Source organism: Mauremys reevesii, linkage group 10, assembly GCF_016161935.1.
Source record: "Mauremys reevesii isolate NIE-2019 linkage group 10, ASM1616193v1, whole genome shotgun sequence".
Taxonomy (NCBI): Eukaryota; Metazoa; Chordata; order Testudines; family Geoemydidae; genus Mauremys; species Mauremys reevesii.
The window spans coordinates 29,283,212-29,299,119 of NC_052632.1; the positions used below are offsets into that span (position 1 = coordinate 29,283,212).

General features: G+C 43.5%; 1 protein-coding gene across 5 annotated transcripts in view; it reads right to left on the reverse strand.

The window, feature by feature from the left end:
- The window catches only part of APBA2 (amyloid beta precursor protein binding family A member 2), a 237,062-nt gene that overhangs the window by 30,163 nt on the left and 190,991 nt on the right, over positions 1–15,908 (reverse strand). For all 5 annotated transcript variants that reach the window (XM_039491756.1, XM_039491758.1, XM_039491757.1 and 2 more), the window contains 2 exons: positions 12,944–13,129; positions 1,603–1,782 (listed from right to left, as the gene is read on the reverse strand). In XM_039491756.1, coding sequence (XP_039347690.1) covers positions 1,603–1,782; positions 12,944–13,129 — 366 coding nt within the window. The remainder of the gene's footprint in view (positions 1–1,602; positions 1,783–12,943; positions 13,130–15,908) is intronic.

A 15,908-nucleotide genomic window follows, 5' to 3' on the forward strand; every position in this document is an offset into this window, starting at 1 on the left:
ATGCAGGAATTATGCTTTCTGCACTCACACCATTAGCACACAGGCCAAATATTCAGGCCCCATGTGCCTCTGTTTTTGAGGTACTTAGAGACCTTCCTGGATGAAAGGTAAAATATGAAATGTACATTACACCATTATTATCAGTGTGAGTCATTACGCTGACATGCCATGCTAAGCCTGGTATTGACTTAAGGGAAGTTCTCTTCACTTCATATATTACCAACAATGAAGATTCTGTAATCAGGTTTCAGATGGCAATTTTGCTGCTCTTATTTGTGGGGGGTGAGGGGGGAAAAGGCAGGATGAGAGGACAGAAACCAGGCTGCTCAATGCCACAGCTTTACTGGACCCACTTCATTGGTAGTACAACTCGTCAGACACAGAGGGAGAAGATGCATCTTTAAAAGTGCTATTTTTATTTTACGTAGTCACCTGTCGGAGCAGAAGTCCACTTTACCTTTGATAGTCAGGAGTGTGTTGAGTATAAGATGAATGGGATTGGAAGAGCTATGATATAACAGAAGCATAAGAGACAGCCATGCTGGTCCCACGCAGAGCCAGAACTCCATAAAATCCTTCTTTCATGGACTAAAAACAATGCTATATTAGGGCCAGTCTATGGTATTCAACCACCAAGCAGTACTGGTGATGGACAGAAGCCCCCTAAACCCTGGAAGAGTTTTGCAATCTCTTCAGGAGACAAAATCCCTTCCCCTCCCCTAGCAGCTTCCCCACGTACAGTGGGAGTGCACACATTGCGCCTACCCTTTGCCATGATCCCACTTGCTCCTTGGGGGGACTGTATCGTGGGGGTGCCCAAGAGCAGTCCCTGTTCTCCCCAAGCACATGGTCCCTATCCCTGCATAAGGAGCACTAAGATGGCAGACAGCTCACTGTTCCACCCGTTGCCCTCAAATACCCACAAAACCCAAGAACAATCTGACCTTTAAGGTCATATCGTCTGTGTTTGGATCCTGTCCTGTGATTTTTGTCTAACTTGATTAAAAACCATGACTTCTACGTCAGATGACTGCTCCTCCACCCACAACTTTGCAGGCAATATTTTGGAAGCAAGCCTCTCTTTTATATGCACCTCCAACATTTACATTAACCAGATATGATTTTATTCTAGAATGAGCATTAAAACAGACAGTCTTTATACAGAAGATACATCAAAGATATCTTACTGAGATCAGAAATGTCAGCTCATTTACAGACGCTTAGTGCCAAAGAGCAGATATAAAATCTATTAAAATGTAAATTTTCAAGGTCATTAAAACCTGATTATCAACTCCCTTATTATATCAACACCTCATTATAGCACGCAAGTAATTGACACCTGAAGCACCACGTAAAGGTATTATTGTTTCTCATTTATATGAAATGTAAATTAATTATTATTATGATGGAGGCAGAAGGACCTTGAAAGTAAAGTGGGTAGGAAAAATAAAAAGCTCCTAAGGCTGAATACTAATAAAACCATTTATTTCCTATGCAAATGTATTCTTAAAATGCCAATTGAGTGCTCAGTGTGTGCATCAATATTAAAAATAAGAAAACTGGATTAACAATATGAAATAAAAACTTAAAAAGAGAATTTACCTCCTTGCAGTTCTCTGAATTGGAGAAGTGTATAAGATCATCATTATACATCTCCTGGGTATTGATTATGTCACTATATTCTTTCTGACTGAGATCCTCTGGATTAATTCCGTTGGCTCTCAGAAACTCCTGGTAGGCCACGCTGAAAGCCTGACCAATTGATTGAGCTATCAGCTGTGCCTGTAAAATAAAATAAGATGCAGCTGAAAAGGAGGAACACCACTCAGTAACTATGAACAGAGCTAATTTGCGTAAAAGATTCACCCAAATTAATACAAAAGGCAACGATAATATAAATCTCTCTACGGCAAACTCAATACGGCAAACTCTTGACTTCTTGACATTTCTGGTCACCCCATCTAAAAAAAGGCATCTTAGAAGTGGAAAAGGTACCGAGAAGGGCAACAAAAATGATTAAGGGTATGGAACAGGTTCAGTATGAGGACAGATTAAGAAGAATGCGACTTTTCAGCTTGGAAAAAAGAGACGACTAAGGGAATATGATGGAAGGTCTATAAAATCATGATTCGTGTGGAGAAAATGAATAAGCAAGTGTTATTTACTCCTTCAGATAACACAAGAACTAGAGGTCACCCAATGAAATTAATAGGCAGCAGGTTTAAAATAAAGTACTTCTTCACACAAGGTACAGTCAACTTATGGAACTCATTGCCAGGGAATGCTGTGAATGCCAAAGCTATAACAAAGTTCAAAAAAGAATTAAATTCATGGAGGATAGGTCCATCAATAGCTATTACCCAAGATGGTCAGGGATGCAACCTCAGGTTCTGGCTATCCCTAGCCGCTCACTGCCAGAAGCTGGAAGTGGACCACAGGGGATGATGATTGATGATTGCCTGTTCTGTTCATTCCCTCTGAAGCATCTGGCATTGGCCACTGTCAGAAAACAGGATACTGGGCTAGACAGACCATTGGTCTGACTCACTATGGCCATTCTTGTGAGCTCCTTTCGCCAAGAAGCTGCAGTTGCTAGTAATATGCTGCTTATGCATCTGTTTCTATAAGCACTGAAGTAGTATATTGTAGATCAATTCTCAGACTTTTTCACAGCGTGGACCATATATTAAGAGAGAGATTGTCACATGGTCTGGACACTCAATACATTCTGACCACAATTTCAGTCCCCTGTGCAGCAGAGAGGAGGGTCTGTGCTTGCATGTGTGACGAGAAGAGAGTTCCCCTGTTTGTGATGATTAAGCCCACCCTCACACTGGACCAAATGGATGCATGGTTAGCTTGGGCTGCTCCATCAACAGAATCTTCAGTACTCCTGGATCTTATACCACTGCATGTGCCACTTCTGCAAATCCATCTGCTCTCACTTTGCAGCCATTGTACCTGTCCCATAGCTTCAGCAAACCCTGTCCCCTCTTCCCCCACCCACTTGCTGATTGCCTTATTTAACCCAGAGCAGTGCCTGCACTGCCTGCCAGCATCAACAATGTTTAATAATTTGTCTGTGCCTTCTTGCATTGTATGGTTTTGTGACAGGGAATCCTTTTATAATCACAGTGCACACCATAGATGCTGACTCCATGGGTGCTCCGGGGCTGGAGTATCCACGGGGAAAAATTAGGGGTGCTCTGCACCTACCGGCAGCCAAGCTCCCCTCATCCCCCACCCCACCTCCTCCTCCCCTGAGTGCACCACGTCCTTGCTCCTCCGCCCACTTCCCAGCGCTTCCCACCAAGCTGCCGCCAAACAGCTGTTTCAGTTTGGCAGTGTCTGCACACTCGGGGGGGGGGGGGGGAATAGCAGGAGCATGAACATGGGGCACTCAGGGGAGGAGGCACGACCGGGGTGGGGATTTGGGGAAGGGGTTGGAATAGGGGCAGGGAGGGGGCAGAGTTGGGGCAGAGACTTTGGGGAAGAGGTTAGAATGGGAGCAGGGAAGGGGTGGGAAGAGGCAGAGCTGGGCCTCATGGAAGGGGTGGAATGGGGCAGGGCTGGGGGCGGGAGGGTTCGAGGGCCCATGGCAAAGAGGGGAAGTCAGCGCCTATGATGCACACTGGCCAAACACTGCTAGCCACATTTAGGAAACTCTGCTGGACTCCAATTGTTAAGTCATTCGCCATGTCTCTGGTGTGTTTCTGGAGAGCTCCTCTGACCATGCAATCTCAGCAATAGGAGATGACTACCCGTCAAAGGCCTGGTCTACACTATGCGTTTATACCAAATTTAGCAGCGTTAAACCGATTTTACGCTGCACCCGTCCACACAACGAAGCCCTTTATATTGATATAAAGGGCTCTTAATACCGATATCTGTACTCCTCCCCGACGAGGGGAGTAGCGCTCAAATCGGTATTGCCATGTCGGATTAGGGTTAGTGTGGCTGCAAATCAACGGTATTGGCCTCCGAGAGCTATCCCACAGTGCACCATTGTGACCGCTCTGGAAAGCCATCTGAACTCGGATGCACTGGCCAGGTAGACAGGAAAAGCCCCGCGAAGTTTTGAATTTCATTTCCTGTTTGGCCAGCGTGGACAGCTCATCAGCACAGGTGACCACGCAGAGCTCATCAGCTCAGGTAACAATGCAGTCTCCTGAGAATCGAAAAAGAGCTTCAGCATGGACTGCACGGGAGGTACTGGATCTGATTGCTGTATGGGGAGAGGATTCCTTGCTAACAAAACTCCGTTCCAAAAGACGAAATGAAAAAACATTTGAAAAAATTTCAAAGGCCATGATGCAGAGAGGCCACACCAGGGACTAAGTACAGTGCCGTGTGAAAGTTAAAGAGCTCAGACAAGCCTACCAGAAAACCAAAGAAGCAAACGGAAGGTCCAGGGCAGGGCCGAAAACATGCCGCTTCTACGCTGAGCTGCATGCAATTCTAGGGGGGGTCCGCCACCACTACCCCACCCCTGTCCATGGATTCCGAGGTGGGGGTGGTAATCGCAGCCATGGCTGAGGATTCTGCAGATGGGGAAGATGAGGAGGAGGAGAAAGAGGAGGACGAGCTTGCAGAGAGCACACAGCACTCCATTCTCCCCAACAGCCAGGAGCTTTTTCTCACCCTGACGGAATTACCCTCCCAGCCCTCCCAAGCAACTATCCCAGACAATGAAGCCATGGAAGGGACCTCTGGTGAGTGTACTTTGTAAATATAAGACATGGTTTAAAAGCAAGCATTTTTTAATGATTAATTTGCCCTGAGGACTTGGGATGCATTCGCGGCCAGTACAGTTATTGGAAAAGTCTGTTAACATGTCTGGGGATGGAGCGGAAATCCTCCAGGGACATCTCCATGAAGCTCTCCTGGAGGTACTCCAAAAGCCTTTGCAGAAGGTTTCTGGGCAGGGCAGCCTTATTCCGTCCTCCATGGTAGGACACTTGACCACGCCATGCATGTAGCAAGTAATCTGGTATCATTGCATGACAAAGCCTAGCTGCGTATGGTCCCGGTGTTTGCTGGCATTCAAGCAACATCCGCTCTTTATCTCGCTGTGTTATCCTCAGGAGAGTGATATCGTTCATGGTAACGTGGTTGAAATTCAGGAATTTAATTAAGGGGACAGAGATGGGCATTCCTACTGGGCTTTTTGCCTGTTGCTTAAAATAAATCCTTCCTTGCAGGTAGCCAAGCAAGAGGGGGGTGGTGATTGGTGCTGAGCTTTTTCGTGTTTGGCTAGCAGGGATCTTCCCTGCTACCAGCCACGCGGTGGGGGGAAGGGGGGTGTTTAGCAGTGATCTTCCATGATACCAGCCACGCGGTGGGGGGAGCGGTAAAGCGATCATCCCAGAGAATTGGATGGGGGGGGGGGGTGGTTTCTGCTTCTGCATGTTAACAGGAAAGAAGCAGCACTGAACGGGCTTTGCTTGCTATTTGGTAAAGGAGGGCACTGGATATATGAAGGCTGCAGAAGCCGAAAGACAATGACGTACCATGACCGCATGCAAGCCGAATTCTGCTGCCCGGACCTGTGTCTGTGAGATCTCTAACACCAGAGCCGCAGGCACTCAATATTAAGATGTAAAATGCGACCTTGTAGTGAAATCACATGTGCTATGTAAGGTGCATAGTGTTGTTCACCGTGAAAGAGTGTAAGCATTGTTCTGTAAAATGTATCTTTTAAAACACTTCTCTCCCTTTTTTCCCTCCCTCATGCAGCTGCAAATTTTTCAAGCCTCCCTACTCCATCCCGAAGGCTATCTCAGATAAGGCAGCGGAAAAAAAAGACACGAGACGAAATGTTCTCGGAAATCATGGAAGTGACCCGCAATGAAAGAGCTCATCTGAATGAGTGGAAGGATGTGGTATCAAATTACAGGAAAGATGCCAGGGACGCTCGAGATGAGAGGTGGTGGCAGGAAGATCAGAGATGTAGGCAGGAAGATCAGCGGTGGCGGGATGCAACTCTGGGGCTGCTGCGTGATCAAACTGGCATGCTCCGGCATCTGGTGGAGCTTCAGGAACGGCAGCAGGATCACAGAGTGCCGCTGCAGCCCCTGTATAACCACCCTCACCATGTTCCACATCCTCCTCACCCAGACGTGTAAGAACGCGTGGGGGGAGGCTCTGTGCACCCGCCCACTCCACCCCCGTGGACAGCCCAACCAAAAGGCTGTCATTATTGTGAAATTTTTTTAGTGGCCTTTTCCTTCCCTCCTATCCTCCTCCCAAACCACACCCGGGCTACCTTGTCAGTTCTCTCCCTCTTTTTATAATGAATTAATAAAGAATACATGATTTTTAAACAATGGTGACTTTATTTCCTTAAGCAAGCTCTAATCGAAAGGGGAGGGTGGGTTGCTTACAGGGAATGAGTCAATCAAGCGGGGGAGGGTTCATCAAGGGGAAACAAACACAGCAGTCACACCCTACCCTGGCCAGTGATTAAACTCATTTTCAAAGCTTCTCTGATGCGAACCGCTTCCTGGTGTGCTCTTTTAATCGCCCTGGTGTCTGGCTGCGCGTAATCAGCGGCAGATGATTTGCCTCAGCCTCCCACCCCGCCATAAAGATCTCCCCCTTACTCTCACAGAGATTGTGGAGCACACAGCAAGCAGCAATAACAAGGGGATATTGGTTTGGCTGAGGTCTGAGCGAGTCAGTAATGTGCGCCAGCGCGCCTTTAAACGGCCAAATGCACATTCCACCACCATTCTGCACTTGCTCAGCCTGTAGTTGAACAGCTCCTGACTACTGTCCAGGCTGCCTGTGTATGGCTTCATGAGCCATGGCATTAAGGGGTAGGCTGGGTCCCCCAGGATAACGACAGGCATTTCAACATCCCCAACCGTTATTTTCTGGTCTGGGAAGTAATTCCCTTGCTGCAGCCGTTTAAACAGAGTAGTGTTCCTGAAGACGCGAGCGTCATGAACCCTTCCCGGACATCCCACGTGGATGTTGGTGAAACGTCCCTTGTGATCCACCAGTGCTTGCAGCACCATTGAAAAGTACCCCTGGCGGTTTACATACTGGGTGGCCTGGTGCTCCAGTGCCAAGATAGGGATATGGGTTCCATCTATCGCCCCACCACAGTTAGGGAATCGCATTGCAGCAAAGCCATCCACTATGACCTGCACGTTTCCCAGAGTCACAACCTTTCGTAGCAGCAGCTTAATGATTGCTTTGGCTACTTGCATCACAGCAGCCCCCACAGTAGATTTGCCCACTCCAAATTGATTCCCGACTGATCGGTAGCTGTCTGGCATTGCAAGCTTCCACAGGGCTATTGCCACTCGCTTCTCAACTGTGAGGGCTGCTCTCATCTTGGTATTCTGGTGTTTCAGGGCAGGGGAAAACAAGTCACAAAGTTCCATTAAAGTGCCCTTATGCATGCGAAAGTTTCGCAGCCACTGGGAATTGTCCCAAACCTGCAAAACTATGTGGTCCCACCAGTCTGTGCTTGTTTCCCGGGCCCAAAATCAGCGTTCAATGGCTAGAACCTGCCCCATTACCAGCAGGATCTCCAAAGCGCAGGGGCCCGCGGTTTGAGAGAATTCTGTGTCCATGTCCTCATCACTCTCGTCGCCGTGCTGCTGTAGCTGCCTCCTCCTCACCTGGTTTTGCAGGTCCTGGTTCAGCATAGACTGCACGAGAACGCGCGAGGTGTTTACAACGTCCATGATTGCTGTCTTGAGCTGAGCAGGGTCCATGCTTGGTGTGCTATGGCGTTTGCACAGTTCACCCAGGAAAAAAGGCGTGAAACAGTTGTCTGCTGCTTTCACGGAGGGAGGGGTGAGGCTGTACCCAGAACCACCCGCGACAATGTTTTTTGCCCCATCAGGCACTGGGATCTCAACCCAGAATTCCAAGGGGCGGGGGGAGACTGCGGGAACTATGGGATAGCTATGGGATAGCTACCCACATTGCAATGCTCCGGAAATCGACACTAGCCTCGGTACATGGACGCACACTGCCGAATTAATGTGCTTAGTGTGGCCGCGTGCACTCGACTTTATGCAATCTGTTTTACAAAACCGGTTTATGTAAAATCGGAATAATCCCGTAGTGTAGACATACCCAAAGTTAAATGTAAGAGAGTTGAATTGCACTGACTAATGTCTGGAAGCCTAGGGCAATAGACACATTAGAAATTAAAAGACAGATGATAATTAATATTAATACTTAGCACTTCACACATTCAAGGCACTGTACAAACGTTAAATAATTAACTGAGACAGAATCATAGGACTTTGTAGCAAACTTTGCTTTTTAGTTCCACTAGATGTCACTGCAGCAGTGAGAGACAGAGGTAAGAAAAAGCAGGAGGTATTTATATACAAAATTAGTTTTCTTACCTGAAATTTTTATTTCTCCTATATGGATCCACTGCAGATCACAAGAGAATGCTAGGTTAGATTTGCTAGGTCAACATGGTTTCCAGGACCCCTATTCTTCCACCACAGGATATGAACAAATCCTACTGATTTAAATAGGAGTTGCTTATATCCTGCAGTGTAGGGTCCTCAAAATACTAGTGATGAGATATGGATCACACATCATATATAAGAAAGCAGTGTATTCAGTCCAACAACCTGAGTTTTGATGCTGTTTTTGTTCTGAAAATGCAGTGCTCTTTGTCGGAGAACTGGCACAACCTAAATACAGTCAGAGATACCCACACTATCTCTACACGTGATAGGCAATGTTATAACATCTGTAACTCTTTATTCCCAAAATCAGATGCTAAATGGTTTATTTCAAGTGTTAAACAGAGGTGGCGTTCTTGTTTAATTTGTGCTTTACAATAACGTGTTGCACTAAACTCCACTGTTTAAAGACAGACAGAGGTCGATATTCTACCATTTGAAAATAGATTTAGAAAATCCTGAGAAATGATCAGCTAAACTAGTCACGTGGCATTACTGTACATTCTAGAACTTCTTTTCAACTAGGTGACCCATCACACTATGAACAACAATACAAATCAATATGCCCAAGACATGTGAATGTCAACAATGGAGCAGTAATCGATAAAGATTTTTATAACCCATCTTATCATGGTTTGTCATCTGTCTCCCCTTCCCGCTGCTTAATTGTGTTTTCTGTCTCCACTGGTATCAGTTTTTGGGTGTTCAGTCCATTTCTCTCCCCTCTGCTTTTCAAATCCACCAACAGCTCAGAAAGAGACCTAAGTCAGATTCAGGCTTAGAATCATTTATTGTTTTTAATGATACCTTGTTCTCATTTAGTGCTCTACATCAGTACATCTCAAAGAGCTTTACAAAGGAGATAAGTATCATTATTCCTATTTTACAGATGGGGAAATGGAGGCACAAGGAGGAAAAGCGACTTTGCCAAGGTCACCCAGCAGGCAGTGGCAGAGCTGGGAACAGAACCCAGATCTCCTGAGCCCTAGTCTGCTATTCTATCCACTAGGCAACACTGCCTCTCAATTCAAACATAAAACTGAAAGATTTTCTGCCTTGCAAAATATGCAATCTGGAGCTAAAATTGTATCAGACAATGGGCTAGCTTTATTTTCAAAATAACATGTTAAGAAATAGATTTTAAAACTGCCCATTAAACTGGTGGATTTAAATGATCACTTCTTCTTGTTACTGGTACTAGTACTTCAAAATATCTTTGTAAGTTAGAAAAAAAATTAATACTTTTCCTGCTTTTAATTTTTACTAACTTGACACTTTTTCCTTTAACTTTTCTTTAAAAAAAAAAAAAAAAAGTGCACTTGCCCATCCCAGCCTGGAGAGGTGAGAGTGTCTCCCCAAGCCCATTCATTCTTTGGCCTTTCTACGGTGAGTGCAAAGGGCCAGATTTGTGATGTGGTCACTCCTTTTTCTTTTAAATAATAAAATGCGGAGCATTCCTATCGAATCATGTAGGGCTGGAAGGGACTCAAGAAGTCATCAAGTCCATTCCCCTGCACTGTGGCAGGATCAATTAAACCTAAACCATGCCTCACAATGTTTGACCAACTTCTTCTCAAAAACCTTCAATGATGAGGATTCCATACCTCCCTTGGAAGCCTATTCCAGAGCTTAACTACTCTTATAGTTAGAAAGTTTTTCCTAATACAGACGCTCCCAGAGTTACGTAAACCCGGCGTTCGCAAATCCGAGCTTACGGAAAAAGTTCCATAAACTAGAAATAGAAGGGTTTGGGGGTTTTTTTGCATAATGGTCGGAGATACATTTCTGACTTACGCAAAATTCGTGTTACACAAGGGGAGCGTCTGTATCTAATCTAAATCTCCCTTGCTGCAAATTAAGCCACTTACTTCTTGTCCTACCTTCAGTGGACATGGAAAGCTATTGATTCCTGTTCTCTTTATAACAGCCCTTAACATATTTGAAGACTGTTATCAGGTTTCCCCTCGGTCTTCTTTTCTCAAGACTAAACACGCACAGTTTTTTTTAACCTTTCCTAATAGGTCAGATTTTCTAAACCTTTTATCATTTTTGTTGGTCTCCTCTGGACTCTCTTCAATTTGTCCAAATCTTTCCTCAAGTATGGCCCCCAGAATTGGACACACTATGCCAACAGAAGCCTCACCAGTGCCAAGCAGAGTGGGACAATTTCCTCCGGTGACTTACTCCTGTTAATATACTCCGCAATATTAGCCTTTATCACAGCTGCATCACATTGTTGACTCATTCAATTTCTGATCCACTATAACCCACAGATCCTTTTCAGCAGTACTACTACCTGGACAGTTATTCTTCATTTTGTAGTTGTGCATTTGATTTTTCTTTCCTAAGTGAAGTGCATTGTCCTTATCTTTACTGAATTTCATTTTGCTGATTTCAGACCAATTCCCCAATTTGTCATAGTGGTTTTAAATTATAATTCTATACTCCAGAGTTCTTGCAACCTCTACCAGCTTGGTGTCATCTGCAAATTTTATAAGTATACTCTCCATTATCCAAATAATTAATGAAAATATTGAATAGTATTGGATCCAGGGCTGAACCCTGTGGGACCCCACTAGATACACACTCCCAGTTTGACAGTGAATCATTGTTAACTACTCTGAGTATGGTCTTTCAACTAATTGTGCATCCACCTGATAGTAATTTCACCAAGACCACATTTCCCTAGTATGTTTATAAGAATATCATGTGGGACTGTATCAAAAGCCTTACTAAATCAAGACATATAATATCTACTGCTTCCCCCATTCACTAGGCCAGTAACCTTGTCAAAGAAGGAAAATAAGTTGGTTTAGCATGATTTTTGTTTGACAAAATCATGCTGGCTATTCCTTATAACCTATCATCCTCCAGGTGCTTACACATTTCCTTTGAATCATGAAATCTATCATTTCATGATCACTTTCACTCAAATTGCCTTCCATCTTCAGATTCACTACCAATTCTTCCCTGCTGACCAGAATCAAGTCTAAAATGGCTGCCATCTTGATTTCTTCCCACACAAAAAGTTGTCCCAAATACATTCCAAGAACTTACTGGAAATTTTGTGGTTTTCGGTATTAATTTTCCAACAGATGTCTGGGTAGTTAAAGTCCCCCATTGTACAAGGTCTTGTGTTTTGGGTATTTTTGTTGTTCTAGAAATGCCTCAACCACCTCCTCTTCCTGATTGGTGGTTTATAGAAGACTACTACAAGGATACCCCTTTTATCATTAACCAGTGACTCTCACCTCCTTCTGGACTTCAGAGCAAGGGTCTATATTCTTGATATTTTCTTTTACCCCACCTGTCCTTCCTGAACAAAGCTATAGCCTATACCAATATTCCAGTCACGAGACTTTCCCACCAAGTCTCTGTGATGCCAATTAAGTCATAATTTAGCTTATGTACTAATATTTCCAGTTCTCTAATTTCCTTGGTTTTGTATTTTCACATCAAGTCTTATCAAAGCATAATATCTAGACTAACTTTACCCAAGAGTGCTCTAAAGCTAAGAATCTGCCACCCTTTGTGAATGCACTATGGCACAGAGTATACAGAAACGTAATGACTATAATCATCATCTTTATTGTGCAGATGGTCTTTTGAGTGAGGGGTCAAAGTATTTTCTGTATAATCAAAGCTTTTATTTTAAAAGTATTGGTTTAGCCCTTCTAGTTACAAAGAAAACCTTCCAAATGTGAACAGCTGCTGCTCTGACCATACAGCATTAAGGGAAAGTGCAAATTATAACATTTTCAATGCAGAACATATAAATGAAGGCGTTTTGATGTTTTTAAATATAAGGGGCCTGATTCTATGATACTTTGTGCATACGTAAAATCAGCAGATGTGTCCATAAAGATTTCTCCTCCCCAGTAGGGAGACAGCAAGCAAAAGAAGACCTGGCCAGGGCCCCCTTCTACCTGGCCAATCTCTGGCTGCTGAAATAGTCCTTTTTGGGGCTGTCAGTGACTGGCCATAAGTTAGAGCAGCTCTTAAGACAAGGACCAGACAGGTCCCTGGTTAGCCCCAGGGTTGAGGGAGCACAGACATGGCATTCAGCACAAATCAGCCAGACCAGATAATTTGATTCAAGATTATCAGTTTTGTAGCCACTGAATGTAAACATATACTTTGGCCATATATGTAAAATGAACTTTAAAAAAGCATCCAAATCATTATGTATTACAATATCCAGAGGGGAGTGTAGGTTGAATGAGCACCAACAATTCTGGAATAGTGGAGGAAGATTCTGGGAGTTGAAGAAGGAAATGCGAGTGATTTGCAGGTATAGGTGGAAAAAAAAATAAAGTGAGAAGAGTTTGGGATAGAACAGTAACAACTATTATAAAAGTTAGCTTGTAAACCTTTGAAAGGATCAGTCAATCAGAAAAGCAATTCTTGGTAACAAAAATGCATTCATGAGATAGATACTATTAGATTTCTGAGGTCCCTTAAGTGACATATTGTATTTAAAAAAAAAAAAGTTTACTTACATCCTCAGATTCAAAGACATGACATATCATTTTGTACTGTTTCTTTCCTTCTTGGGCACCAGGTGTTGTCTCTATACAGTCTTGAGAAGCAGACCTTGGCATCCGGCGTCTTGCCATTAAAACAACAATGTTACCAATATCAGCAATGTATGAGATTGTGCGCAACGCATGATCCATCATAGTTTCCTACACAAAGCAAAAGATAAGCAAAAATGTTCCACATGCACAATATTACTCCAGAAATGTCACTTTTCCCCTCTCCAATACTGTCTAATTTCTTGAGCGTGACAACAGGCAGCTAAGCTTGCATCTCTTTGTGCAGTTTATATGGGGCCAGATCCTGCAGCCCTTATTCAGCCAATTTCTCAAACAAAACTGCCATTGAAGTCATAACCTGAGTTACTGAAAACCTTCAATGGAAATTTTGTCTGAATAACAACTGCAGATATTTGTCACACAGGCCCTATTGCAAAAAGTTAAAAAGCATCAGGCCTCCAATAAAAAGAAAATATGTTCCAATATTTTAGAAATAATTTCATCATGTTTGAAAATACATGGCTTTTGCAAACAATTAAACTCCAAAATAAAGCAGTGACAGAAGCTGTTTGTAACAAGATCATGAACATTACTGCTGTGTCAGGACAAGATAAAGAAGGATTCAACAAACCATAATGTAACATTTTCCAAAATACAAAGTTATCATTTTCTTTCCCCATAATGGATTGTAAATGTTGCGTTGCCTTCTTCTCATTATGAGGGGCAAATTTTAAAATAGATATTCTTCCTCCTTCCTCCTCACCATGTAAGTCACACCGGCTAGGACACAGATATCTAAAAGGGAGTTAAGCCTAGAATCTGGATTCAGAAAGATACTCAGTGCACCCGTAGTCCACTGAAGTCAGTGGCACTATTTGCATGCTTAAAGTGAGGCACATGCTTTAGTACCTTTGCTGAATTAGGTCCTAGTCTGAGTTCATATCACCTCTGAATTTGGTCCTCTGTGGATGTCTGTTGGCAAATGTTGGTTTCCATTTGCAGTATCTGTACAGGACTACTGAAGTTCAGCCACCTGTAAGATGTAGGGGGTAGGCAGGTGGATAACTGGTACACAATATGATGCACAATAGGGGAGATAGGAAAGCTCTGGGCAAATTCTCCTCTCAGCAACATGAGCATAATCAAAGCTAATGAGCCTTAGCTAGCATAACTAGTCAAAACCTTCCTCAGCCGAGTCAAATTAGGGTTGTCAGGCTGCCAACTCAGTTATACTAGACAAGCTTTGAACCCTGGATTTTAGATGAGAAAAGCCTTTTGCTCCTTGATTTTAGGAAACAATGAAAACCTGCTCAAACTATGGTCTGAGAAAGATATCTTATATAAGAGCATGCTACTGCTCCAAAAGGTGAAAAAATAAGTCTGGAGAAGTTTTTAAACACTTTTCAAAAATTTCTACCTCTATCTCACATCTTTTAGTACTGCATCCTCTTGGTGGATTACTTCTGCCTTTTAATTTATTTATCTGTTTAAAATTTCTGACATTACCAGGGAAATCTCAGCTTACCATTTCCAGATGCTTTCCCAGGAATGTACCATTATGGAACTAATAAAGTTATCCTTGGGCAAACATGAAGTCAGCGAATGTCTGCAGTCAGGGAAGAATTTTTTTTGTCACCGAACTTTTTTTATCCTGGATATTACTATGTATTTGTCTTTTACAATGATCTAAATCTTTGCGTTATTGATTTCTAGTTCATACTTCTGTCATTTGTTTGTTCAATCAAAAAGCAGTGATCTCGTAGAGGAAGAGCCTTCAAGGGCATTTTTAATCATGTCTCCTTTGCACCACTGGGTATAAACTTGCAGTAAGTTTTATTATTAGTGAACTTACACTGAATATGAATAAATGAATGTGGCCCACCAGCTACCTTACAAGACACTCATTTATGAGGTGTTCTGCAGCTAAATAACACTATTACAGTGAACGGAAACAGTTAAAGAACTTTTACCACCCTACAGCAGTCTGACACGTCATGTAGAAACATTAACAAAAAAATACCCAATGGGTCACTGCTGACTGAGTGAGGCTGTGCAGTCGACCATCTTGAAGGGGCTCCTATGATTTAGCTTTCCTCCCTGGCCCTTCCTCAGCAACCTAATGCACACAACACATTGGGGCTCTGCCTTTGGCCTTGTTCAGCAGGATGACCTGCCTCCTGACCTTCTGCAGAGCCACTACATATGGCTTTCTGGGACCTGTGTGACTCAGAAGCGCATGGAAAACAGTTATAATCAAAAGAGATATACTGATATCAAGGAAATCTTTCAGAGTGGACCCAGACATCAGCAACTCCAGAGCAAAATGTTAAGCCTGCTTTTGTCCTTGCTTTCCCAAATAGCACCACAATAATAGCACCAGTCCCTTCTGACTGCAGGAAGAAGAAAGAGATGCTCTTGCATACACTTCAGAATTCTGCAAGGTGTTTACCACCCAGCATGGCAGGGGCCATATTAGAACTTAGATTGACAGATGGAGTCACCTAAAACAGAGTTGGGAGCAACAACTGGCCCAGTCAACTATGTTGATGCCCATATGGCACAGTAAGACCTCGCAAAATCTCAGTTTCTGTTAAAAATATGCTTCCAGTCTTCAGGGTTATGGAGATAATCCTGAGACGTGAAACAAGCATAACCTCAGTGTTTTCTTTCTCAGTCTGCAGGTAGCTTGACGCACTGTCTCTGTGAGGTGTGAATACCCTTAGTCTCCATGACCCACAGTGGGATGTAAACTCAAGGCCAATTATGATACCTTGTATCTCATCAATTATACCATTGCTTACCATTTTTTCAAATGGGGTGGGCGTGAAGTCCAGGGGGTCAAACTGGGAGATACTGCAGGGAAGGAAATGCAGAGGGGACAACTAAAAAAAGTTTAGTGACTACATAAGGCCATATTCTGCCCCTGACC